The sequence below is a fragment of the Homalodisca vitripennis genome, chromosome 2, assembly GCF_021130785.1.
Source record: "Homalodisca vitripennis isolate AUS2020 chromosome 2, UT_GWSS_2.1, whole genome shotgun sequence".
In the NCBI taxonomy this organism is placed as follows: Eukaryota; Metazoa; Arthropoda; class Insecta; order Hemiptera; family Cicadellidae; genus Homalodisca; species Homalodisca vitripennis.
In genome coordinates, this window is record NC_060208.1 from 166,012,245 (window position 1) to 166,039,851 (window position 27,607).

General features: G+C 32.0%; 1 protein-coding gene across 2 annotated transcripts in view; it reads right to left on the bottom strand.

Moving 5' to 3' along the window:
• Positions 1 to 651: 651 nt before the first annotated feature.
• LOC124355002 (mucosa-associated lymphoid tissue lymphoma translocation protein 1-like) overlaps positions 652 to 27,607 on the bottom strand; it is a 71,220-nt gene continuing 44,264 nt past the window's right edge. The window contains exons 7-16 of one of the 2 annotated variants that reach the window (XM_046805868.1): positions 26,787 to 26,879; positions 25,497 to 25,524; positions 23,160 to 23,369; positions 21,173 to 21,362; positions 17,182 to 17,375; positions 15,364 to 15,441; positions 8,960 to 9,060; positions 8,337 to 8,396; positions 5,213 to 5,378; positions 652 to 881 (exon numbers count right to left, since the gene is read on the bottom strand). In XM_046805868.1, coding sequence (XP_046661824.1) covers positions 5,226 to 5,378; positions 8,337 to 8,396; positions 8,960 to 9,060; positions 15,364 to 15,441; positions 17,182 to 17,375; positions 21,173 to 21,362; positions 23,160 to 23,369; positions 25,497 to 25,524; positions 26,787 to 26,879 — 1,107 coding nt within the window. In that variant the 3' untranslated portion in view covers positions 652 to 881; positions 5,213 to 5,225. Of the gene's footprint in view, positions 882 to 5,212; positions 5,379 to 8,336; positions 8,397 to 8,866; positions 9,061 to 15,363; positions 15,442 to 17,181; positions 17,376 to 21,172; positions 21,363 to 23,159; positions 23,370 to 25,496; positions 25,525 to 26,786; positions 26,880 to 27,607 lie in introns of both variants that reach the window. The other variant, XM_046805867.1, reaches the window with a different exon arrangement.

Here is a 27,607-nt window from a genome sequence, read left to right on the forward strand (position 1 = left end):
GAGGTGGTTTAGGCTTCACCATTAGAGACTTAATACTTATAACCAATATGTTTATTAAATATTTGTTTTCCCAAATTTTCAATAAAATATCATATTATAAATTTAATAAAATTTCACATACTTTCTATCAGATACAGTCCAGTTGACTTAATGATGTCCCCTATCAACTTTGGCACCTTATAGAGAGCACTAGTGATATGAATGCCAAATTTAAAAAAATTAAAAACTCAATTCAGCTCTCTATTAGTTTCTACTGAGAAATAAAGTCGAACACTGAAAAACCAAAACAGCATACTATAGTTTTTATCTATCCATTGAAGATAGTTAATTATATAAAATGAATGTCATACATTGTAAAAAAAATATTTTACATAGTCTATTGTATGCAAATATCCCAATACTTTATAAATAGCAATATTTCTTAAATTTTTAGAGTATTTAAGCAGGAAAATACTTTTAAAAGAATCCATAACAGTTTACATAAAATATTAATATATTTCATTCAAATTTAATAAATGTACATATATACTCTTCATAATATTTTTAAAAGAATCCATAACAGTGTACATAAAATATTAATATATTTGATTCAAATTTAATAAATATACATATATACTCTTCACAAAATTTTTAAAAGAATCTATAACAGTGTACATACAATATTAATATATTTGATTCAAATGTAATACATATACATATTTACTCTTAACAAACAATTTAAAATTACAAAATCTTTTTATTTACAATAACATAATCCTCAGGATATATTCATTGGACCCATAGTCATCTTGAATTGTGCTGAATTAACCTGCCTAGTGCTATCAGTATGGAATTGCACTATAATCACAGTCCAGCGAAGAGCTGTAGCTTCAAATCCTTACCTGTAAAATAAGCATTTCATTAACATACACATTGTTGTATTGTTAGTATAGTATTTATTTAACTTCTTATCAGTATTAGTACTGTTTGAAAAATATGTCACAGAGGATTGACATCATAAAGTACTTACTTTTATACATAAGGTCAAACATTTTTGGTATTATTCCTTTACTATGCTAAAATTATAATATACATTCATATATTATTATGAAATATGGCTGAAGACATTGTTAGATTCATTATTTCATCATAGCATTGTTACTATTTTAAATACATGATATTGTTGAGTTGTCTTGATTTATTTTGTTCTATTTGGACAAGAAGCTAAGAAACCTCTCATTACACTAAGCCCTATAAGAGCCTTGTGCTTATTTCTGGAGCGACAGAATATTCAGTATAAGTAAGATTTGGTATAGAGGCAGCCTCCTTTTAAGATCCATGAGGAAGGATTTTGGGCTCTAAATCTCCTAGGGGAGGCCAACCCTGAACCAGCCTCTAATCATAGCAGGGAGAGATGGCAAGCTCTTATGTCTAGGCTAGAATCAGCCTTTAACACTTAGGGAGCCCCAACAGTGATCCTCCATAGTAGACTAGTCCTATCGACATACCCTTGCACCCTAGTATCTCAACATGTGCAGTTAGTGAGCTGCCATTCCTGGAAATCCATACAATTGCCTAGATATAAGTTACACATCCATTTAGCTGTACCCAGTGTGTACATTCAACTGGAATGTACAAAAGTAGCCAGAAGTAAACCCTCCAGGGGGAATTTGTTTGATTGCTTACTGAAGATACAGCAAGCTGTGAGAAAGTTTAAGATTTGAGGTCAAGAGTGAGTGTTTCACAGAGCATGTGATATGAATTTGAGGACATACCGGCTGTTTTAAATGAAGCAGGCCAAGGTGGCAGCTCTCACTTTCTGTCCAAGTCCCAAACAACCGCTAATGTATCTTTAATGAGCAAAGGACACCTACTTTAAAGTAATTAATTTTATTAAGGTAAAATATATATATATATATATATATATATATATATTTACAGAAACAGGTTATTCTCCTCCAAAAAATAAACCACGGTATATTGGTTCAAAACATTTATAAATTTTCGTGTATCTAAGTACACATCTTCAGATAAATATAAATTGTATTTAGAAAAAACAAACATTGTGTGAGTTCTTACCCACTTTTTATGTCATAATTTATGTAAATATTTATACAATTTATATTTATCTGAAGAAGTGTACTTAGATACACGAAAATTTATAAATCTTTTGAACCAATATACCGTGGTTTATTTGTTGGAAGAGAATAATCTGTTTCTGTAAATATATGAGCCATTTGGCACCTAACCTCTCTTTGAAGATCGAAAAAACCTTCTGGTATATATATATATATTACAACCCTACTTTTTCAAGACCTTTATTATTTTGTAAGTCTTGGAACCTCTTTTCACATAATGCTTCCTTCAGTGCACCAAAAAAAATAGAAATCACTATTGTAAATCAGGACTGTAAGGAGGATGAGGCAGTACTTCCAAGCCCATTTTGTCGATGGTTTCACGGATTAGTTGAACAATATGAGAACGTGCATTGTCTTGCTGGAGAATCACATCTCTCCTCTGAGATTCACGACTTTTCTCTCTCATGGCTGTTGGTGACACCTTGTTTTAAAGCAAGTGTGAGTAGTAATGACTTTTCATTGTACACTGCTCTTTGAGATAATAACAAAACTCAAGCTTCAGCGTCGGCATAGATACGTCATCAATTCGACTTTCAAGTGAGGGAGTTGGGACTGCAACTGGTGGACCAGAGTGGTATTCATCAGTCACTGTCACATCCAATTATTGAACAGTTTTAACCACTTGTCAAAATTTCCACTGTTAATGCAACTTTCACCATAAACTTTAGACATTCTACAGTCTATATTTACTGATTTCTTGCCTTTATCAAGTAAAAAACTAATAATAGAACGTTGTTAAACTAAAGTGGAAGCGTACTGAACGGCTGCGCACGCCAATGTGAGAATAGCAGCGCTACCCCCACTACTTATCGCGCCACACCCAAACGGCGGTTACTTCATAGACGACCCTCGTATATATATATATATATATATATACACACGAGGGTCGTCCACAAAGTAACCTCCGTTTTGAAATAAAAAATAAACCAGTTGAGAAACAAAAAGTTTATTATATAAATTTTAAAACTACAGCTTTTCTCTACTTTTATACAAATTCAAGCACTTATCATATCTTTCAACAGTTTTTGAAATTCCGTCTTTAAAAAAATCTGTCGCCTGAGAACGTAGCCAACCTGTCACAACGTTTTGAAGCTCATCACTAGCAAACCTCTGAGATGCAAGCCACCGCTTCATGTACGGGAAAAGATGGAAATCACTGGGAGCCAAGTCCGGGCTGTAAGGGGGGTGGTCAAAAACGTCCCATTTGAACTTTTCCAAAAGTTTTGTTGTTCTTTCAGCTGTATGAGGGCGGGCGTTGTCATGGACAAACACAACACAAGATGTCAGAAGACCTCAACGCTTGTTTTGAATCACTCGTCATAGCCGTTTTAAGGTTTCACAGTAAACTGCAGCTGTAATGGTCGTACCACGCTCCATAAATTCAATGAGCAAGATGCCCTTAGCATCCCAAAAAAACTGTAGCCATCAATTTTCTCGCTGAGAAAGATTGGCGAGCTTTCTTTGGCTTGCTTGGCAAAGCGGTATGACCCCATTGCATTGACTGTTGTTTTGTTTCGGCATTCACATAGGCTACCCAAGTCTCATCTCCTGTAACGATCCTGTTCAAAAATGTTTCTCCTTCATCATACCGAGTAAGAAAGTCTATGACAGAACTCATTCTTTTCATTTTGTGATCATCGGTGAGCACTTTTGGAATCCAACGAGCACAAAACTTGTGATAGCCTAGTCACTATCTCATGCACAAGACTTCGAGAAATTTCAGGAAAATGATCTGAAAGTTGAAATGATTGTGAAGCGACAGTTCTCATGAATTTTCTCATCCACTTTGTTCACCAAGTCATCACTGACGAGAGATGGCCTACCACTCCGGTCTTCATCGTGAACGTTCATTCTTCCATTTTTAAAAAAACAAACCCATTGACGGACTACACCTTCACTCATAATGTTTGGACCATACACCACACTCAATTCACGATGAATTTCAGCTGCTGTGTAACTTTTCGACCACAGAAATCTTATTACACCACGCACTTCACACTTGGCGGGATTTTCTATCACGGCGCTCATGTTTTTACGTTGTAAGCGTACTGAACGGCTGCGCACACCGTTGTGCGAATGGCGGCGCTACCCCCACTACTTATCGTGCCACACCCAAACGGTGGTTACTTTATGGACGACCCTCGTATATATATTATAAGACCCGACACATAATCCTCTCGCCTCGGAGGTTTGGACTATCACCACTAACTCTACTCTCTCAGATCAAATTCAACCATGCTAGAATGGGTGTTGCCCTTTAGGCTTTATTGTAATTTTGTTGGTTCTAATAATAACTCCTCCCCATCCGCATTTCTGAAGTTTTTGGACGATGCCGAATTCTCACAATAGCAGAATATGATGTATGGTGGGACCTGACCTTTGGAATTTCTCCCAGAGGCCTGGGATTTATAATTTTATTTCTGTCCGCACCCCAACATATGCTGTACGTCACATATGTCAAGAGATTTTTCCTGTTTGGTCTTTTGTGCACCACTATTACAAATGCCTATAAAATAGCAAACTGTATAAAATTCGCTAATAAATATGTATAAATTTTACTTTCTAACATACAATTTGACATATAAGAGATTTGTAATAAGCCAATGTGGAATCACAGTATGGTTTCAGAAGTTTATCTAGAATAAACAAATAATAAAAAAGACCCACTCCGGTTCTTTTTTTTGCTGCCACATTGTTTCTGCTGTAATGATTACCATTTACTATTGGCCTGTGGTAAGTTCTCTGTGGTTGGTCATTCATTGCAGATCTATTGTAACCTGTATTCTTTAGTTTAGTTTTTATAATTAGGGTTTTGTTTATATTAAGTGCATCTAGTGATAGTGTGCATAGAGTTTACAGACAATATGGTTTTCTGATTTCTGTCTTATGTGTGTCACAACACTGTGGTATAATTTGTTTATTTTAACCTAGACTGTAGTTAATTGTTAAGTTATTTATCTATCTGAAGAAGAAATGAAATTTCAAATCTCGAAATATAGTGTAACTGATTTTCTTTTTGTATCACTGAACAATGGCAAATATCCGGAAAAATCCTATTTCCACATAACACAAAGCATATAAACATGTGAACCTACAGGTTTTGTAGAGTCAGTGAGATTCCACATTGTTCTGGTGCCAGAGCTGTCCCTTGGTTATGATAGGGCAGTCCACGGTGAACTGGTAGATATCATGAGGACCAGCTACAAACCCATCATCTGCCCGTCTTAGCCCATTAATGCTCACCGTCACAAACAATGATGACTGGAACAGTATATACAATACAACTACGGTTATTTGTCCCCTTAATACTACTTTAACCTAATTAAGGTCATAATAATGAAGTTCTTGTTTAAAAATAATATAAAATACTTAATAGCACTAATTAAACAACAGGACAGTAATACATTTTGCACTCAAGAAATTTTGATAATTCAAGAATAAAACAGATTTTAGCACTCACTGTACAGAACAAGTACTTTAACCCTTTTAATGCCAGACATTTTTTCAGTGACCATTCGAAAAATGCCAACCTGTTTTCAAAAAGTACATGCGAAGAATGCCAGGCCCTTTTTCCATAATTTGACAACTATTTTTTTAAAATGTATAACTTTTTTATTTATTGAAGGAAATTATCCATTGAGGTGTTGTTTTTTATGTCATAATGTGAAGTGTTTGAAACAAATGAGTATTAAAATTTTTACAAATTTATATAATTTATATTTGTAAAAAACAAAAAATAAAAAAAACAAAAACTTAAAAAAAATTTGTTTGAACATATAAAGGTACCTTTATTATTAGCCTTAACTAAAAAGTAGTTACTGGCAATTGTACTATATTTAATTGTTAACACACACACCATATTTGAAGAACTTGCCTTGAAAAATAGTGAAGTTACAGCATTTTATTGAAAACCTTGTAAAGTCCACATTTTACAGTAAAATTCAGTAAGACATATTTTGGTCAGTTTCATTCAAAATCACTTTATTTACACGTGTTGTTTAGCCCAATGTATAAAATTGTTTGTTGAAATAATAAATAAAGTAGTTTACATAAAATTAAAATTAATTATTTACAATATAGATATAGGGTACATAATTTAAAATTTTTTAACACTTGTGTTTGCCGAAGCACAAAGTATGAATCCCCCTCTTTTACTCATGGTCAAATCTATTTACAATAATCACAAAACTAATAATAATATAAGCAAACTGAAATAAACAAAAGAAAAGCACGAATAATTCCCATTAAAAAATAACCTAGCAACAACGTATTACCACAGAAACCAGACGCTCACTGAATGATTGGACGTAAATGAGGTTGAAAACAGCTGATAACGTCATCACATGTTGAGTTTGTATCAATAGTAGTAGTGTCTAGATACAGTATGCAAAGTTTAGTGGCATTTAGTCAATAATTAAAACTACAATATAACAAAAACCGGATGAGCGCCCCCAGCGCACGTCGGCATTTTTCGTAAAACCTAATGACGTGCACTCGCGGCGCACGTCGGCATTTCTCAAATAAACAGTGACGAGCGCTCGCGGCGCACGTCGGCATTAAAAGGGTTAAATATGTATAAACAAATACCTTAACAATCATAGGAACGTTATGTAATTAAAATTTAAATAAGTCATCACAGCACTAGTTTAGTAATAAAGATCATTACTGTGACTAGTTAGAGACAACTATTTAATCCATTGGCCTAGTTGTTGTTTTAAGTCTTTAGGGTACCTTCACTAGTAATTAAAATGTCAAAATTACAGCATTCTATTAAAATAATTGTGGTTTTAGTTGGGATTGTTGTAACTAACTCTATTCAGGTTTTGCTTTTTCATTCAGAATAAAAATATCTACAAATTAATAGCCAATATGTTTAATACTTGTAACTTTTTTGAAAAGTAAAAATGCTTATAAGTGTACAACACATATTCTTTTACTTGGTTTTTGTAAGAAAAAACAATACTGGAAATTCAAATAATTTTGTACACAAAATCAATAATATGAAAAGTAATGAAAAACCCTACATATTACAGCATTTTTTCACATGCAAAGTTATTTTTTATAATTTTTCCTAAGTTTTAAATCAAGAGTTAAACTTAAACAAACTAATTAGGCATATAATATAATGAATTAATTCCCTAAATGTACAATAATGTTTTTTAAATAAACAAATAAATAAATAAATATATATATATATATATATATATACATATTAAATACATAAATACACACACGTCCACACACGCACGTGCACACACACACACACACACGGGAAAGATTGCCATACTTGCAGAATGTTATGTCAACAATGTAAATTTATATAATAATTCAATATTTACCTTACTAAACATTACTATTTACAACACAATACAAAATAGATAGTGTAGCATTCATACAGTTCAGTGTGAATTCTGTGTAAACTGCATAAAACACTAACCAAGTAAATAGCTTATAACTACCCATTTCTCCAACTATAATTTAAAAATACAACAGAAACTATGTGCAAACCAAAAGTTGATTTAAAAAGCTTTAAACTATGTTAAATAAAACGTTAGGTAGAGGACTATTTGTTTTATGATCAAGATAATCATGTATATCTAGAAATAGGATCCATACAAATAAAACGTACGTGTAGGCCAATGACTTAATATGTGGGGGGAGAGGGGTTGAGATAAATAGTTTTAATTAGATAGTTGGATTCCCCTGGTCTGTGCCAGTTCTGAGTTGATCATTGAATGGGAACTGCGGAGACAGAAGGCCCGAACGCACAGGTGCTCCCGGGCAGGACAGACCCGCACGCGACCAAACAGCACAGTAAATGTACATCGTAACTATTCTCTTGAAGGAAACTCATCATATTTTTAATCTGTATTACATACTAGTTCTTTATTTAGTTTAATTTGATCAAATTTGCATATTTTGTCATTTAGACACAATTTCAGACAGTTTACTGTAGGATAGTACACATACAAGTTATTTTTACTTTAATAATATTCTCATTTACAGCATACTAGACTTCACTCAGGGGATTCACACTACAGCACAGTACTTGATGATGCAGGACATCACTAAAATGCACATTGTGCCAAATTCAGAGCTGAGAAAAGCCAGTTTACCAAAAATTTGAGCACAGTCATTTACCAATACCATTTTGTTTATTGTTTTCATTCAACCAATAATTTCAACTCGTACTGGAATATAACTTTATTTTTACCATACCTTTACTTTCTGTATATTGTATACTGTCACTACCCTCTGCCTCACTTTCAACTTAACGTCCTGAAAAAAGAAGCATGTGTGAGTCTTTTAAAATATTACTTAATCATATTTCCAACTATCGTAGTATATAATAATATAGATTTGAAAAATACAGATCATTGCTGTCAAATAAGTCTTTTTAATATTCAATTGAACTTTTAGTATGTGTGTTGTAGTCACTGTATTACCTGTTGCTCTGTAAGTTGACACAATCAGCCAACCATAAATCAAATGCTAATTGTGTATATGGGAGCCAGCTCCTCTTCAATTTTTTTTATTACTTTAAATTTGTTTTTCAATCAAAAAATATTATTAAAATAGCTATGCAGGAAAATATTTTATCCACATGTTTTCATTCTGATTTATGTATTGTTTTTAAGATAGGTGTCCTCAAACAAGTGTATTTTCATTGCATAAATATCACATATGTATATTGTATTGCATTAAAAGTTCCTAAGGCTGGTTACTAGATACAGAAACAACATACTCACAGATGGATTGACCTCCACAGTGAAATTATATGCAAAGTCGTCTGGAAATCTTAAATCAATGGAATTCAGAAAGCAGTTCTTGTGCTTGCTTACATGAATTTTAAAATGTTCATTAGTTTTACTGAAGTATATCTCTTGTTCGTAACTCTGGAAATTGAGCTCAGACCGGAGTTTCTCTTGTAGTTGTGGATTATCTATAACAACAAAAATTTATTCTATTCATGTTTATAAAACAAACTATTGTTCAATTATAGGATTATTATGATCAAATATTGATAAAGAAATACAATTTTACTAATAAAAAAGAAGGAATGAAGCTTAGGGAATAAAGATTTATAAATACATCTAAATTTTATTTATAATTTTATATTTTACTTTCTCCCTATCAATATACAATTTAAACACTAGCAGTTACCTGCGGTTTCACATGCAATTTCGAACGGAAAAACAGGGACACCATGAGTATTCTTTTAAAATAACATTTCAATAATAATCCTTAGATAAGCGGAAGATTTTAATATCATTGGAAGATATTAAAATCTCTTAATCCATAATATATATTTTTTATAGGTACCTTTAAAATTTCTTGAATTTCTCTCCAATATTTCAAGATATTTGATTGTTGAAATGCTTTAACGATTTAACTATTTTGGATCAATGTAGAGAAATCTTAAGAATAAAGGGAGACTAAAGTCGAGGCCTTTAGCTTTTCAGTTAACACACTTATGGTGGAATAAATTATGGCATTTTCCTGTAGTTCCAAAATGTATCTGACTTTGCCAGATGAATAACAACAAACATTTACTATCGCCGATTTAAATGTGTAATACTGTGTTATGAGTAGTAAATGTGTAAATTATTATAGTCATAGTTATAGATCTTTATTCAAAGCTGTAATATTATAAATACAGTCAGAATAGTGTCACAAATACAGATAGACTAATATCATCACAGATACAGGTTAACCTATCTAAAATCTTATGTTAACTTAACATAAATATTGTTAATTTAAACAACTAAAATCAACTCAATTTTTATTTTTGTTTAATGGCCCAAGTCCTCAAAAAATTCTTCAAAAGAATAAAATGATCGTGATATGAGATAATTTTTTAATTTATTTCTAAACAGATTGATTCCTTCAATTTTTTTTACGTCAATAGGAATGTATTGAATAAATCGTGTACCGGCGTATTCAGTTTTCTTTTTAAACAGCTCTAATTTATGATTTTCAAAAATTATACCACTCCTAGTATTATATCTATGAGTGGTATAGTTAGGTATATTTTTAAATTTTGTGTAAGTTATTGTATCGTATATGTATTGACTGTAAACAGTTAAAATTCTTATTTGTGCAAATAAATGTTTAACGGTTGCTTGCCATAGTAAATTTATAATTAACCGTATTGATTTTTTTTTGTAGTATAAGAATTTTTTCATGGTTTTTATTTGAAGTAGCTCCATATACACTGATCCCGTAGCTTACATGGGATTGTATTAAAGAAAAATAAATTTGTTTTAAAGTATCCTGGTTACAAAGGTTTGCCATTTGCCTAAGGGCGTACAGGCCAGATGATGCTTTTTTTATTATGGTTTGTACATGTTGATTCCAGCTTAAATTTTGATCTATTATTAGACCTAGGAAACAAGTTTCCTCTACCTCCATTATATTTTGGTTATTTATCTTAATGTCATATTGAAAATTAAACTTCGATTGGTGTGTTTTGAAGGGTATAAAATGTGTTTTGCCGGGGTTAAGTAACAATTTTTTTTTAGTTAAAAAAGAGTTAATTTTATTCAAACAATTAAGAGATGATGTTTCAATTACCTTAGGATCCTTTCCTTTGACAATTACGCGTGCATCATCAGCGTGTAAACACATTTTGTTTTCCTCTGCTACTGTAGAAAATCCTGTTATATAGCAAATAAATAGTAAGGGACCCAAAATAGAACCTTGTGGTACGCCATACTTTATGAGCTTTTTTCGGATACAAAATTGATTTTGTCTTTATTAATTAAGTATGATAATTCAACGTATTGATTATGGTTACTGATGTAAGAGTGAAACCAATTTATTTCTTTATTTTTTAAGCCTAAATCTTCCAGAACATTTATAAGTTCGTCATGAATTACGCTGTCAAACGCTCTAGTCAAATCCATAAAAATTCCTAAAGGTTTATTACCTTTATCTAATTCCTCTATTAAATTTTGCACAAATATACTTAGTCTTGACTTTGAAAGGTGATTCAAAAGACATTTACTATTTGCTCATTAAGCCCAAGTCCATAAATATAATGGATGATGGAATGTAAGGAAGTTTTCAGAACCATTGGAGTGTAGTCCGGAGGGATTTTCAAAATAGAAATAGGTGTATATGTTAACCTGGGACCCTAAGAATGTCCATGTAAAATGTCAGTACAACCAATATATAGTAGTAGTCTTTACATAATTGAGTAACACATGAACACATAGAGACACTATTAGATTTTTATACAACAGTATAGAAGTATACGAGGTATGGCTATTAAATAACGGGACAGATATTGTAAAAAAATTTATTTTCATTTTAAACATAATTACTTATTATCACCTTCAATATACACCCCTTCTCTATCCCTGCAACGCTCCATGCGAATTTTCCATTGTTGGAAACAATGCTGAAAGTCATCTTCTGTCAACTCTTTCAGGAGTCTTGCCGCTTTTTCTTGAACAGCTTCTACGGATTCAAATCTCGTACCTTTCAATGCAGATTTCACCTTAGGGAAAAGATAAAAGTCGCATGGTGCTAGGTCTGGCGAGTAAGGTGGATGTTCTAACACTGGGATGCTGTACTTGGTCAGGAACCGCTTGACAGATAACGCGGTATGAGCTGGCGCATTGTCTTGGTGCAAAATCCATGATTTGTCCTTCCACATTTCGGGTCGTTTTTTTCTTACTCTTTCACGTAGTTTATTAAGTACCTCAAGATAGTAATGTTGATTAATTGTTTGACCTTCAGGAACCCAGTGAAGGTACACAATCCCACGAATGTCGAAAAAAACAATCATCATTGCTTTAAATTTTGACTTGCTCATTCTTGCTTTTTTGGCTCTCAGTGAAGTTGAGGTCTTCCAATGCATGGATTGGCGCTTCGTTTCCGGATCATAAGTAAAACACCACGATTCATCACATGTTATTATTCTTTCCAATAAATTTGGGTCATTTTCAATGGCATTCAAAGTGCCAGTACAAACATTTTTACGAGCTGCTTGTTGATCAATCATAAGAATTTTTGGTACCATTTTTGCACACACTTTTCGCATGTTCAAATTGTCATGTAAAATTTGCCGTACACATTCTTTATCAATGTCTACAGATTCAGCAACTGCACGAATGCTTAATCGTCGGTCAGACCGAATCAAATTAGCAACTTTTTCGACATTGTCTTCCGTTTTTGATGTTGAAGGATGACCTGGCCGCGAATCATCTTCCACGTCTTGAAAAAAAAGTGGCTGAAATCTGAGAAATTAAGCACTCTTACCTGATACCTAATATGCGCAATGTTATGGCTGGAAATAGATATTTTGAAAAATTCAGAAAACCCGTTTTTACTCAGTAAAATCAAATTGAAGCTTTGAGATTTGCTCATTGAAGATATTATTTTCTCAATAACCAGGCACTCCTAGTTCAGCCAAAATTATTAGTTAGTTATTAGTATATGTCAAAGTGGTGCCTAACAATGTTGAACACCTTAGGACACAATATGAAGATCCGTTCCAATACCAACACGAACATTGGTGACTGTGTTTGTATGCATAGATTACTCATAAGTGATTATTTTCTTACAAAATAATGTCATACAGAATTGCTTCTATTTTTAAGAGAAATTATTAAAATATTTAAAAAAACATTTTTTAATGTAATACAAATAATTCATCCTACATTCTTAGTCCTTTTATATTGTACTAAAAATTCTAATAGTGATTTTAACATATATAAAAATACTAGTAAAATACAAAAAGAGAGGTATTTACTGATAATTATTACATGAATAACCACCAACATGCCCCATGTGTTTAATGAGTTGTTCAAGTTTTTATTTTTATATCAATTACAATCACTATTATACATTTTTAGTACATCTGAATGAGTTTATGAATGTTTGAATGTTGAATAAATTATTTTATTGTTCTCGTCTGTTTTAATAACATAACACTCTTATTAATAATTTAGAAAAAATAAAACTGGCTTATTTTATTTTTTTACATTAATTAGTGTTGCATTACAGTTTAAAAAATTCAAATTCTGTATACCTGTTTACAAAAGGTACAATATTAATTAATAGTAATTATACTGAAAACTGAAATAAGGTAGCAAACAAAATCAGCTTTATAAAAATGTTTATAAATTACATATCACGACTTAATGCATTAATGCAAAACCAATATTACAATAAACTAACAGATCAGTAGTATAAAAAAATCAAAATTCTTAGTAACAAATTTTAAATACTTGAATATTTTTTAAAGTTGCAACTTTAGAATTCACAATTAATAAACTTATCATAATACGTATTTGTATATCTGCACAGTAGACACAAGCTGTGAAACCATGCAACCAAATAGAAGCAAGCTAGTGACAAACATCTATTCATTTTCATGCAGTAGAAGATATTTATTTTGTTTTAGGGGCGCAATCGTAGACATATGAAATCACTTATATTAGTATATACATATGTATGTGTATACAGGGTGTTACAAACCACCCATAAATAATAACAGCATGAGCTATAACTACCAAATAAATTTACCTCCACTAAATTAACTATCAGCTGTGTAATAAAATTAGTTTTAATTGTTTCAATTTACTAAGGGATGTTACTGAAACTAAAGGACATGGATTTGTATCTCGAAAACTTTAAAAGTTAAACATATATTAAGTGATCATAATTTTAAAGCTCGTTTCATGCCCCAAATTTTAAAATTAGTTTTACGTGTTCTTATTTGTTTCACAATGGCAGCCAACATAAAAAATTAGTATGTTTTTTAAATTGTTTCCATCTCTAAAATATACTAATGTTTACTATATATACTATATAAATATAGTGGACTCTTAATAGCCCGACATTTATAGGACTGGGGACGGAAGCTGGATTGTAAAAAACATCAGGCTGCCAATTTTAAGCTCTATTTCATAGAATTTAACTGTAAAACCGTGCACAATAAAATTCTATGTAGGCATATAATGTATTATGACATTCTCTTCAACTGTAAACAATTTTGGAGTTACATTTTAAGAAAAAGTAAAGTTTATTTAAACATTACAAAACAAGTGTTACATACTATCATGGTGATTCGAGTTACAACTGTAAAATGTTACAGACTATCAGGAGTAAACAGTATTTATAAATTTAATAATTTTGTAGGAATAAATTATTGTTTTTGTTAAATAGAGCAAATGTTTACGTTGTTATAGTTTCCAATAAAATATTTTTCAGTTCAATACAAAAATGCTGTGATTACCTTTTTTGATTATGTTATAAACTAGAATGAATTTCAGATGCTCTGAATAATTTGTAGATTGTTTCATTGTCCACTGTTTGTAATGATTTAAAAGAGACACAAACCACAGGCCATCTACTGATGGCGGTATGTATTGTACGGCTTTTGAAACATTACAAAAAAAAAAAAACAAAAGGCTTAAAGAAATACACACATTATGTAGAATATAAAAATGCACATATAATAAAAATGTACAAATTACAGGTGAACATCTAAAGTATTTACCAATAAATCTAGTGAAGTCTTGTGGTTCATCATTGTACGATCTTGTGGATACTGTTCCATGATGTGTCAGATGGTTTGAGGTTCTCTCAAATCACAAAGTGGAGATTGTGAGATTATTGTTCATCCCGTTTGTGTAACAGGCATCCGCATCTGCCATGTCGGGTTCTAATTCTGTTTAACTTAGACCATGTACTGTGTGTCCTACTGTAACCTGGTAGTTTTTGAGTAATATACGGCATATCATAGATTTTATTGAATATTATTTATGAGTCCATACACTTGTGAGATTGAATTAATTTTCCACATCTATCATCTATTTGAGCAGAACCCATTATGCTTGACATCATTGGTATCTTAATTTACATGTAAATTTATATTTTCCATGATCTTTTTGTAAACATTTGTTGTGTGTGAATTTGTGCATCGTTACTTGGGTGGTGGAATGTGGCTTATATTGATAACCATTGTGTAGGAGTTTTGATAACAGCAATCATTCTTATTGTGTTATGTAACCAGGCATCTATTTGTTGTGTATACAGTTAATTAATTACTGTGAATTAAAAATGTATCATTATTATGTACTATTAATGTATATGACCATAGCATAAGATGACAAATGATTTAATGTTATGTAAATCTGGCCCTCAAGGAAATACAAGGAACACAAGGAATTAAACATGTTTTAAATATAAGAATTGTGATAAACAAATAAATTACATCTAAGCATATGTTTACCTTTAACAGGATCTGTAAGACTGCAGTTATCAGCTCCACTAAAAAATATTGTAGGCTGCTGTTGTTTCTCACGGAATTCTAATAACAAACAAGTATTCAAGATTAGTCTTGTAGAGGAAAGGACATTAATCCATGATGTAATATCAAACTTCTAGAAATAATAGGTTGATGTAATACAAGGGTCATTCGGAAAGGAAGATGTCAAGGCAAATGATCACCACTGAATTGGTGGAGTGGCACGATCTGGGTGGTGCTGTGTATGTTCAGTGCGCTTCTGATAGTGTCCTACTGAAGGCCACTAAAATACTGACATTGTACTTTGTTTATTGTCATGGTAAAACATAACGTAACAGGAAACTCCAGCTGTTTAAACTGAAAGTGGTAGTTGGTTGAATTCAAGGGAATTCTACTTAGAAAACTGTTTCTCTTGCACTATAAACTGTAAAAATGGTTGCTTTAATAAAGTTTCAGTTTAAATACCTATAGTCACTTGTTATTGCAAAGTTCCTGAGGAATTGGATTACAGAGAAGTATCAATGAGGACCAACTTTCAACTGAAGATTTGAGGTGGAATTTTGGGTGGATTTAAAGTGTAGACTCTATAGGTTACTGCACTGTATCCTTCAGCTCTACAATAGAGTCCACAGATTTCACTAGCTCAGTAAGAAGTTTGCCCAATAAAGAATCATGCATGCTTGCCGCTTTGTCATTCTTTATGTAAGAATCGATCTTCCTTTAACCATTCGAAACTATCTGTGTGTAATGTGCTTAAATTGAGATTAATGTTTTCATTTGAGCTATTTAGATCCTTGATTATATTCAGGTTTAAAGCCATACATCAATCGAGTTTAAGCCAAGCGTGTTAGCTCAGACTTTAGAAAAATGTTTTCCATTAAAAGTATTATTTTAAAATGCTGCAAGACTGTATTTGAACAGAAACGTGTTTTCCATTTAAAATACAAATACAAATAAAACTACTTCTTGAGTAATTTATATTAATACTTTAAACTCCGCAGCAAAAATATAAGCAAAACAAATTAGGCAACACATCCTACTTTTATGCAATATATTAAAATCAAACAGTGGAATACAAAAAACTTTTAGGATAATGTTTTGGTGTTATTTTGATAATAAAATCAAAAATTTTAGGATCATCAGGAAATTTAAAAATTTGAATTGGTGGTTGTTTAGGCCAAAAACAATTAAGGAAAACTATAATATTGAGTAAAACAATTAGAAGGACAACATAGGTCAAGGAGAAGAGCATTGCAATTTTGTTTCATATAGTAATTTTAAAATTGACATATTATTCCTTAAAATATATCATTTTTATCAAATTTAAGTATGTGGTATGCTTCTAATGATCAAAAAGAACTTATTTAAGACATTTCAGCATTACAGTTCTTTATTTCTTAAATTTAGTGATAACTGTGATCTTAGCTTTATATATTTTTAATCTGCTTAAATGAAGAATTTTTTACATATCTTCTTATAGCACATTTACAGCTTAAGTGAAACCACCAAGGTTCAAGTTCATAAATTTTGTTCTTAAGAAATAACAATGAATGAGTAATTGGTATTTGGCTTACATATATAGAAGTAGAATTTGAAAAACATGTATTAGGAATAATCAGGTTTACGAATAAAACTGAAAACTTGTGAATTAAATAAGATCGAAGAGTATTAAAAATGCTAAAAAGGAATGACAAAATCATAATAACAATATTAAACGTTCAAAAGTAATATACTTAATTGTACAATTAATTTTCTTCTTTTTTTGTTGGAAACAGCCAATATAGGTGTATAACCTTTTATTACCTCTTTGATTGGCCCGAAGTACTTCGATAACAGGTACCTCTTCTGCTAAATGAGATTTTAGTTGGTTGACGAACAATCCGTTTGCATCCTTGTTACTCTCGTAAGCATTCTGATGGTTCCTTGTTGCTGTTCCCAAAACAATGTTACAGTTTCCTAGGTCATGCTCAAACTCTGTCCTTCCAATTGACAAGTCTCTGAAAATATTTTGAAGTTTATAACTCTTAGCTGAGAGGACAGAAAGTTGAGGTCTTGTTGTCAAACTTAGGGAGGTGACGCATATATTTAGTAAATTAAAATAAGCCAACATTAAAAGTTAACCCTTTGACCACCATGAGGTGTACTATAGTGGTTGGTGTGTGTGTGTTACCTGTTTTATATATATATTTTTTTTAAATCACAGTAGATTTAACCCTTCGTACGCTGAAAGCAAGTTGTATAAAATTGCTCTAACGCTCAAATAAAAAAAAAAAATAATTTTTAATTTTTTCAAAGTTATATTTTTTTTAGTTTTATTGGTCTTGCAACTGATGAAAACACATGATGGTTTTTGTATTGCTTTTATTTTATTTACATATGAGTACATATACATGTAAATATACAAGGGAATATAAAGTCCAATAAACTTTTCTGAAAGTAGCAAAAGTTAGCACAACAGAAATTTATATTATTTATACAAAATTAGTTGATAATGAAGAGAACAAATCCATGACAAATATGGAATATATAAAGAACACAAAATGGTACAAAAATAAAAAAAAGGCACACTAATATTGGACTTGCGTGTGGTAAATCTCAAAACATTAATCTGGGTGGAGGGCAGGCTTGGAGTCACATGTTTTACATAGATATATAGTCTCTTTCCTCAAACCCCTCTTCAAACAAACCACACATCTGGCTGATCCCTTTTCCCTTTTCTTGATGAAATGCATTTTTCCATTCAGTCTCTGTTCAGGAGGTCCTTGAGAAGGTCGTCCACGTCTCCTTGGGGTTGGCTGAGCTCTCATCTTGTCTGCCACTAGTGCTCTCACTAAACTCTTTCTAAAACCTAAGTGGCTTAGAGGTTTTCTCTGGCTGTCTTTTTGCACTTGTTTGTACAACAAATACGAGTCAATAATGCAAACCTCTAGAAGCCAGAAAAACATTTTTCTGTACCACTTCTTGGTACGTCGCATGAATTCATAGGAGGATATAAAATGATCACTCTGATCCACAGCCCCCATATGTTTTGTATAATCAACAACATTGGGCTTAGTAACTGGTGGTTTGTTGGGCCATCTGCTTGCTACATCAGTAACATCTGATTTGCTGCCCTTTCCATGTGTGCTAAGCATATGTACAACTCTTTTGTCTCTCCATGACACTACTAGGATATTACCATTTCTTTGAGAAATTATCTCGCCCTTTTTTAGCTTTTTGGTTGTAGCTTTTAGGTTCTGGGGGCATTTGTTTTCTAGTTGGCATTACTGTGCCAGTGAGATATGTGTTCATATTCAATAATTCACTGGCCAATTCGGGACTGGTATAGTACCTATCGGTATATACATGTGAACCACTTGCAGGTGCTCCAGGATTTTTCAAAATTACGGACTGGCAAAGAGACTTCACTATTTGGGTTGTTTTGAGGAGTTCAGATCCAGGTATGACGTCATTTTTGCCAAAATACGGGATAAAATCATAAATGTAGCCATTACAACAGTCCGATAAAACAAAAAGTTTCAGTCCAAACTTTGTTGGTTTTAGAGGATTGTAGATTTTGAAACTAACTGTTCCCTTGAAAGAGATGGTGCTCTCATCAATAGCTACTCTATTACTAGGATAATAAAACAACTGAGTCATATTTCTTACATGTTCAATTACAGGCCTTATTAGGAAATCTTTTTGACCACTGTCTCCTTGTCCTTGATGGTGGTTGAAATGAATATTCCAAAAAATATTCAAGAATTCATCTTTTGAAAAAACGTCCCTATAAAACTGTGTGTGACTCTCCCAATTAGTAGTAAAGTACGATTCAAGTCTTGGCAGTGGCATTGTTCCCATATTTATAACAGTGCCTATGAAAGCTTTCAGATCAACTGAAGATAACTCAGTCCACTTATTCAACCTTGCGTGTGGAGAGTGCCTGTGTGTTTTTTTTTCAAGTTTGCATTGTAGTTGGTTTCAGTACAAATTAGGTTAATCAGATTGTCATTGAAAAATAAATCAAAGTAATCAACAGGTAATGAGTCTGCATTTTTAGATGATGGCAAGTTGGGTCCCTGGTTGACATTGTATACAGGTATAGTTGTTGATGGGCCAGGGTCATTATTTGAAACATTGTCCCATTGATTAGGCCTACCTGGAATATTTCGTTGCACTCCTTCTTCATCACTAATATCCTCTTCCTCATCACTAAAATTGTGCAAAACAGTGTCTTCCAGATCAGATGCAATAATGTTGTCACCGATTTCACTAGAAACAGTAGCGTTCATTGCACCAAGTACAAAATCATCAAAGTCTGAATCATCAGGACTCGCCATAATTATGCAATAAAAATCGATGAGAAATATATATGAACAATATAAAACTATAAATAGTTTATCACATTATCGTTATGGATAACCTCACACAACAGACAGCTAACGCAGTATAGCAGGTTATAAACAATACACAGCGGACGCCGGCAGCTGACTGACACGCTTGAATAGTTCCGCGTAGAGCGTACAGCTTGCTCACTGGCGATGGCGCGGACTGACAAAGTAAACAAAAGCTTCCATTGTGATTGGTCCCAGGTGTTTTGATGAGTCACGCTTCACATCGTGTCATATTAGAACACCGAATACTCACTCTCATGCATTCTGGCGGCAATTTGTGGAACTAACGTAAATATATTGCGTTGTCAGGGGATTCCGTGATCTATTCCGCTTAGAACGTTTCGAGTTAGATTTACTCGGCGGAATATTCCGCTTACAGCGTACGAAGGGTTAAATATTGTTAAACCATATGTTTTGATGTTTTTAAATTGAATCAAACGAGTTAGTATGGCAATTAAAAGTATATCTAATCCTCTAAAATTCTAAACAAAATTTAAGATAGTAGCTCAATATTGACGAAAGTTTTGCTATTTAATAAGTGATTGTATAGAAGAGACCACTTACTTTTTGTTGGTCAAGGCACTATATGATACTGAAATAACTGTTATGACAAAATTAAAATAAATAAGAACTAAACTGAAAATTCAGCTGAATCTTTATCTGAATTTCTGTGATTATACAATTTTCATATATTGCATACCATTTTCTTTTAAAGAGTCAGATAATAAGACTATACAAAGAAATTGAAAATATTGAAATAGTAATAGACATTTTTATTTGAAATAAAAGATGTTTAGGAACAAGTATCCACATACAATTAAAATATTACATCCATGCGAAATTCAGAGGAATATACAAAAAGTACTCTGTATTTTCAGCATATAATATAGACAGAGTAGGTACATTAACACTAAAATCATTAACATAAATGTCACATATTCCATCATTTTAAAATTTCAAAGATCTTCATCCTACATCTGTATACCAATGACTGTGATAGAATGATATATAGTTCAAGTGAAATATAAAACCGGTTTGTTTTGGATGTGTTCAATTGGGTGGTTGCTATACTAATATTATACCATATCAATATGCCAACAATATTCAATTCAATACAACTTTTATAATTATGAGAGTTATTGTGCACAATGACTTTTTTAAATCATCACGACTGTCATGAAAAAACAGGAAATTACATTAACAAGTAGCTTTTCCTGATGAAATTGTAGTAAAATGCCTTCATTGTATTTGTCTATTTTCCTAAACTGGTATAATGGTTACAACAGTCATTAGGAAACCAACATTCCCACCAATCACAATAGAATATATTCTACCTTATACAGATTAAGTGGATGCACCAAAAAATATTGGCATAGGTGAATAACGAAGATTACTTACTCTAAACTATAATAACTAATTACCTTGACTCAATGAGACAACAGTCAAAAAGCATTACCAGAAGCTGGAGTGGATTTCCTTGTGATAATATCTGAGTCAGTTGCTCATCACATAAACAATCGTTAAGTCGAATTTCATCTTTGGGACAGTCAACAGGCATCATAAACTTAGATGCTAACTTAGAGAATCCATGGCCGGCAAAATAGAAAAATGCTGGAAAAATAATATTAATAAGCATACACAACAATAATGGAGAGAGTTCATTTAGTTGTATTAAATTTAGTGTTACTCTTCTTTATTGAGTAAATTACTTAAAAGTTACAGATGTAAAAACACAACTTACCAATCTGTCTCAGAGTTCTGTATTGACAGGGCATTGGTCAGTCCTACATGACAAAGTCTTGAATAGTAGCTGACCTTTATTCATGTACAATAAAGATGATCGAAATTGGTTGTCCATATAATTACAGAACCGTGGGAAAGAATGGCAAGTAAACCTTGGCAATGTTGTTAATCAGTCTAAGAAGCATATTTTACAATGAATAAAATAAAAGTTCTATACAAAAAACCACAAGAGAGTGCAGTTGAGGGAGGAGCCTATTTTGCCCGTGACCTTGGAGCGGCCAACGAGAACTCAGCGACGTTGCCAAACTTGTTTCCCGCTGAAACCACAAGCCGCGCGAGTCCAGCGTTCTTAAAATACTTAACCGTTACGCTCGAAAGAAATGTTAGAGCTGTCTTGAATTAATTAACTACGTATTACAAAATGTAATTTTACGGTCATTTTAAAAAAAAGTACATCTCTGTAGCTTATTTCCATGTTGAGTTACATGGATTGAAATAAATTATTGTATTATATTACTCATATACGAAGATCGTAGGATTAAAATCTTTAGCCGAAATATAAATTAAAAAGAAAACATAAAAATACCGCAAAAACGTTAATTTCCCGTTAATATTCCGTGAAAATGAAGAAGACTCCGAGGTTTTGGCTACGATATTGCCGCCTGAGAGCGAATAAATAATATACAAGTGCAAAGGTAAGAATATTATTAAGTCAATCATGCTTTTTAACGTATATCATTTTAAAATAGTAGGCCCTAAAAGCTATTTAGTGGAAATTGGATTATTTCAAATTTTAAAAATATAATTGATCCATAATTTTAAAATTGATTATATTGTTATATTTTTTTAATTATTTTTAATCAAGCAACACGTCATGCAGTGTCCAATATAAGCAACATGTATATTAATTTTGTGAGTGTTTAGTAATCATTTAAAATCACTGAAAAGATTGTTGTATCGTATGGAAATAAGCAAATACTTTACTCTGACTAACTGACGGGACGATTTGTTTGTTTTAATCGATAGTTAGTTTGTAATAACATTAATAAACTATACAAGTAATTTAAATATAATATAGCTGTCAACACATTTTAAATATTGTTTTTCAATTATAGTGATAAGTTTTAAATGTTCAGTATCAGTGTTAGATGTGACAGCGCAGCTGTTTATCAGCCACAATGCGCCAGCCGTGCCGGGCGGCAGCGGCAGTTGTGTGGCAACGTCGCGCAGGCCAGTCCATTCTATTGGTCGCCGCCAACTGCACTCTCTGGTGGTTCCTTGTATAGGTTTGATATTACTTCACACAGAAGTAAGTTGAGAAAAAATACCTTTGTTAAGTTTAATACTTGTCAAAGTATTGAACTGTACAAGTGTTACAAGTTTTGACAAGTGTTACAATAATTTGTACTACTTGTCAAAGTAGTCAATTCTTTCTTATGCAAAAATATAGGTTTGCACACCCGCAAAAACTTCATAGACTTTTTTATTTAGTCTCTAGACTATTTAAATGTTAAAATATGATTATCTGTAAATACTTATTAAATTCTAGAAGGTATTTATTTATTTATTTATTTTTGCTGTATAAATAAAGCACTTTTCCTTTCTTTTAGTCCTTCAGATTCAATTAATATACGCAAAAAAGGGGTATAGATAAATTCTTAATACCATATGCATTCTCCGGTAGAATTCTGCAAAACCATTTGAAAGCATTGGACATCTCCGAGTATGTCAAGTTTTGCAAGGCTATGACATGAAAGCCTAAATCCTCCAAGATCTCTGCCAAGGTTGCCACATCATTACTGGGAGCATGCAGACCTTGTAGCTCTCTGTCTCTGTAGTCCTCATTACCAATCAACAAAGCTATCTTGGCACTGGCTGCAACATTTACATCAACACGTTAGTAATTTATTCCTCATTCAATAGTTCATTGAGTCCATTATCAAAATTTTCAAATTTTATAAAAAAAAAAAAACATCAAAAAATATTATATGAATTTGCCAATTAAACTTTAATCTGTAATTACTACACTAAATATCCTAGATTTGTATATTGTGTAACATTCGTACAAAGAAAATAGTTTTCTGCATACATAAAGGCATGTGTATATATATATATATATATATATATATATATATATATATACATATATAGATACATATATCTAATAGTCTGACACAAGAAAAGTTGATTTGTAGTTATACTTAAATATTTAAATACATGTTCTTTATTTAAAGCTCATTAATGAAGATTTGAAAAATCAACATAATTTTGAACATGTACTATCAGTAAATGTTACAAAAACTTAAAGACTGGTAAACACAATATTTCCGTTATTTTACTTTTATAATAGCAATTGTCAAAAATCATGTTATTCTTTATACAACATTTAATGATTCTGATATTTTGTGATTTGAAAATGTTTATATTTTAAAAGTTCAACATTCTCCAACACTACTGATCCCAGAAGAGAGGTGGAGATAAATAAAACCTTATTATGTCAAGAGCAATGCTTAAGTTAGACGAAATTTATAAAAATGGTTATCAAAGAATAAAAACTTGTGGTTATTTTGGCACAAACAATAATAACATGATAACAGTCCTAGATCAAATCTGGATGTAAATGTATTCCTAATAATTTCAGAGTCAACATTCCTCAGCCATGACTAATGTGCTGTTTATCTCCAACTGTCTACTAACATCAGACTCTTGATCAACTTTGAAATTATTTTATTCTTGTATCCAGATTCATCTTATTGGTTAGTTCCATGCACACATGCTGAGATGTGATTCAAGCCACACTCTTCTAATACAATGAATGTTGAGTTATCCGATGATCCATGTAGTCAAAAGATTTACAAGACATAAGACTAGATCACATGTACAATTATTCAGCTCCATAAAACTGTGTTTCCTCAGGAAATGTTTCTATAAAACTACATCATCATCATCATCAGCTTGTTCAACAGATTAAAATTGTAGATTAACCAGAAGGCTTTGTCAAGTGAATAAAAATATAAAACATAACAGAACGTACATCACACGACACTATAGTTAAATACAACAATATGATTTACAAGATAATGTAATTAATTACGATTGTGCGCTGACAAAAACAAGGTCATGGCAAGGCGCAGACTAGAGCAGACTGGTTGGATCCTTATTGAATCAACTAGTTTGCTATGCTATGACCATGTTTGTGTCCATAGGCCTATAATTATTTATTTAGTGAACTGTTTCATGTTATTTTTTTTTTCTTTTTTTTTCAAAAAAGGAGAGACCGATCCCCTTTTAAGCCTTATTCTGTCCGTCCTCATCGGCCACTGGCCTGTGCGAGGACCTTATCAAACAGAATAAGGGGGAGAGTCGATACAGTACAAGTTCGATGGTACTGATAAAAAGTGCAACGTCACAGACAGGATTCGAACCTGCGCTATCTCTAACTCATCCTCAAAGTCCAACGTCTTAGACCACTCGGCCATCGGCACTCCCAACAAAAACAAGGTTGTGATATTGTGTGATCTATCATATGTTGTAAGTTTTGTAATGTGTTATATTTAAGTCACCAGACAAAGCCTTTTAATTAATCAAAAGCTTCCACCTAATGAATGAGTACAACCTGTCATACTCAGTCCTGCAACATCGGGCACCTCTGATATCCGGCCAGGTGACAAACAATAAAAGGTTATTCCGACTACTCTAAAATTTATGTATAAAGAATGTGACACAAACAAGCTCAATCACTTTTGGCCCACATGTTGGCTGACAGGATGAGAGTGGTTGAAGAATGGGGCTTATTGACCATTATGAGAATCTCGCTCGCTTTTGAATGTTTGTGATTAAAAATATGTGAATACTAAAGTGAGTCTATTGTTTTAATACTTCAAATACTACAATTATTGTAAGGAATAACAGCAATTAGAATAGACTTCAATATTCATTTTGAAACTTAATTTTGTTTTTTGTATCTATATTTAATTAATTACATTAACTTAACCAACTTACCTATATAGTCAGGAGGGCGATCAAATATCTGGAAAGTATAAAAGGATAATTAGTTTTAATCACAATTTGACAATATCCAACTATCCTACTACAGTTTGAATTAATATTGTTAAATGGCAGGATTGTTTCTAATGGATAGGAAAATCAGGTAAGCTTACCTTGAAAACTTCCTTCCAAGATTTATGTGTTTCTTTAAGTCAGTGGAGCCTAGAAATAATTTTTCAAGGTATTCTTGCTGCTTTTCTTATCCAATAGAAACAGCTATCCTACTTCAGTTTAAATTAATATTGTTAAAAGGCAGGATTGTTTCTAACGGATAGGAAAATCAAACAACAGGATTTTTCCGGATATTTGCCATCGTACAGTGAAAGAAAAATCAGTAACACTAAGTTTCGAGATCTGCAATCTGATCTCTTCTTCAGGTAAATAACTAACCTAATACATAATTACAAACTAGTTAAAATAAACAAATCATACCAAAGCGTTGTGACACGCCTAAATCAGGAATCACAATCACCATGCTCACTAACTCTAAAACATGCACTGCACTTAATAAAAAACTATACACAACACTAATCATTAAAACTGAACTACAGAATACAGGTCACAATACGTCTGCATTCGTCTACCAACCACCTACGACTGTATTTTTATGTATTAAGTTCTTTACACCCGAGGAAGAGAATAGATTTCAATCCTCAAAGGCAGTGTTATAAATTTTTTAATATATAACGATAGCAAATATCCAAAATTCTGTTATTCTTTCAAACCATCTATCATCAATAACAAACTTCAAACAAAAGAAAGGGTTTCTGAGTATTATGATTAATTTTCTATTTGGTTTGGAAGACTTTTGTAAGACAATTTATAGAAAACCAATATTTATTCATCTAGTACCCACAGGTACTCCTGGTGTATGCACTGTCAGTTGCTTACTGTTATTACGAGATACTGGCCACAAGGATATATATATATATATATATATATATATATATATATATATATATATATATAGAGAGAGAGAGAGAGAGGCATATTTTTCTCATAGAAGAATAAAAAACTTTTCACCAGTTATCAACGGATCATCCCTACACTTATCTAAGCCTATGGAGAGAAATTTACTTGCATTCTTAACAAAGCAAGACAAAACAAACCAAAATCATTTTAAATGCTTAAATACAAAGAAAAAAACAAACACACTGCACATGAAACTTCATTTTGTTCAAAGTTGTTTATTCTGTTAATGATTTGCATCATATTTTAAACTATATTATAATGATTTCTACTTACAGACAAATTGCATTTAATGCTGAATGTTTCTCCAGCTTCATTGTACACTCTGCATCGATACACGCCTTCATCTTGTGATCCTATGTTTTTCACCTGTGGAAGAGTGGATACTCTTAAATAATCTTACAATTCCAAAATATGTAAATGAATTTGATTTGTACTATAGGTGGTTTCATGTAGTTTTTTGTATATTTAAAAAAGACATCTTAAACAAAATTGCAAAGATATTTATTTATTGTATTAATATATACAATATTTTGACAATTGAAAATATTTAACAGAAGTCTCGGAACATCTGATGAAAGGGAGATATGACAGCCAAACCTAGGGCTACCATTAACAGAACCAAGCAATACAATGCAACCTCGTTTATCTGGATCTCATTTGTCCATTTATTTTATAAAGTGTAAGATGTCCAATTATTTAAAGAACAAACCAGTTTTTCATTTTAGTTTCATTTGTTTTTTCCGTTAACAGATGCTCAGCATTTAGAATAATGCATACAGCACAATAAAAATTAGGAATGTTATAGTTGGCCTTCAAGATATTAATAATTGTACATTTGAAAGACGTAATTAACTGGCTATAGACTGACGTAGAAATCATATCAGCAGCTTGTTCTTCAAAAGTAACAGAGGATAGTAAAAACATTTCTGACAATGAAGAACCAGAAGTTTCATGACTTATTCTGATGCCATGGAGCACTTAAGCTGTGTTATTATTTCGTGTGACAGTCCGACAATTCGTCACCAGAAATTATTGGCCTTGCTGATCGTATATCCTGGAAGCTGTACACAAAAGTTAAAGAGAAGATACTGGTT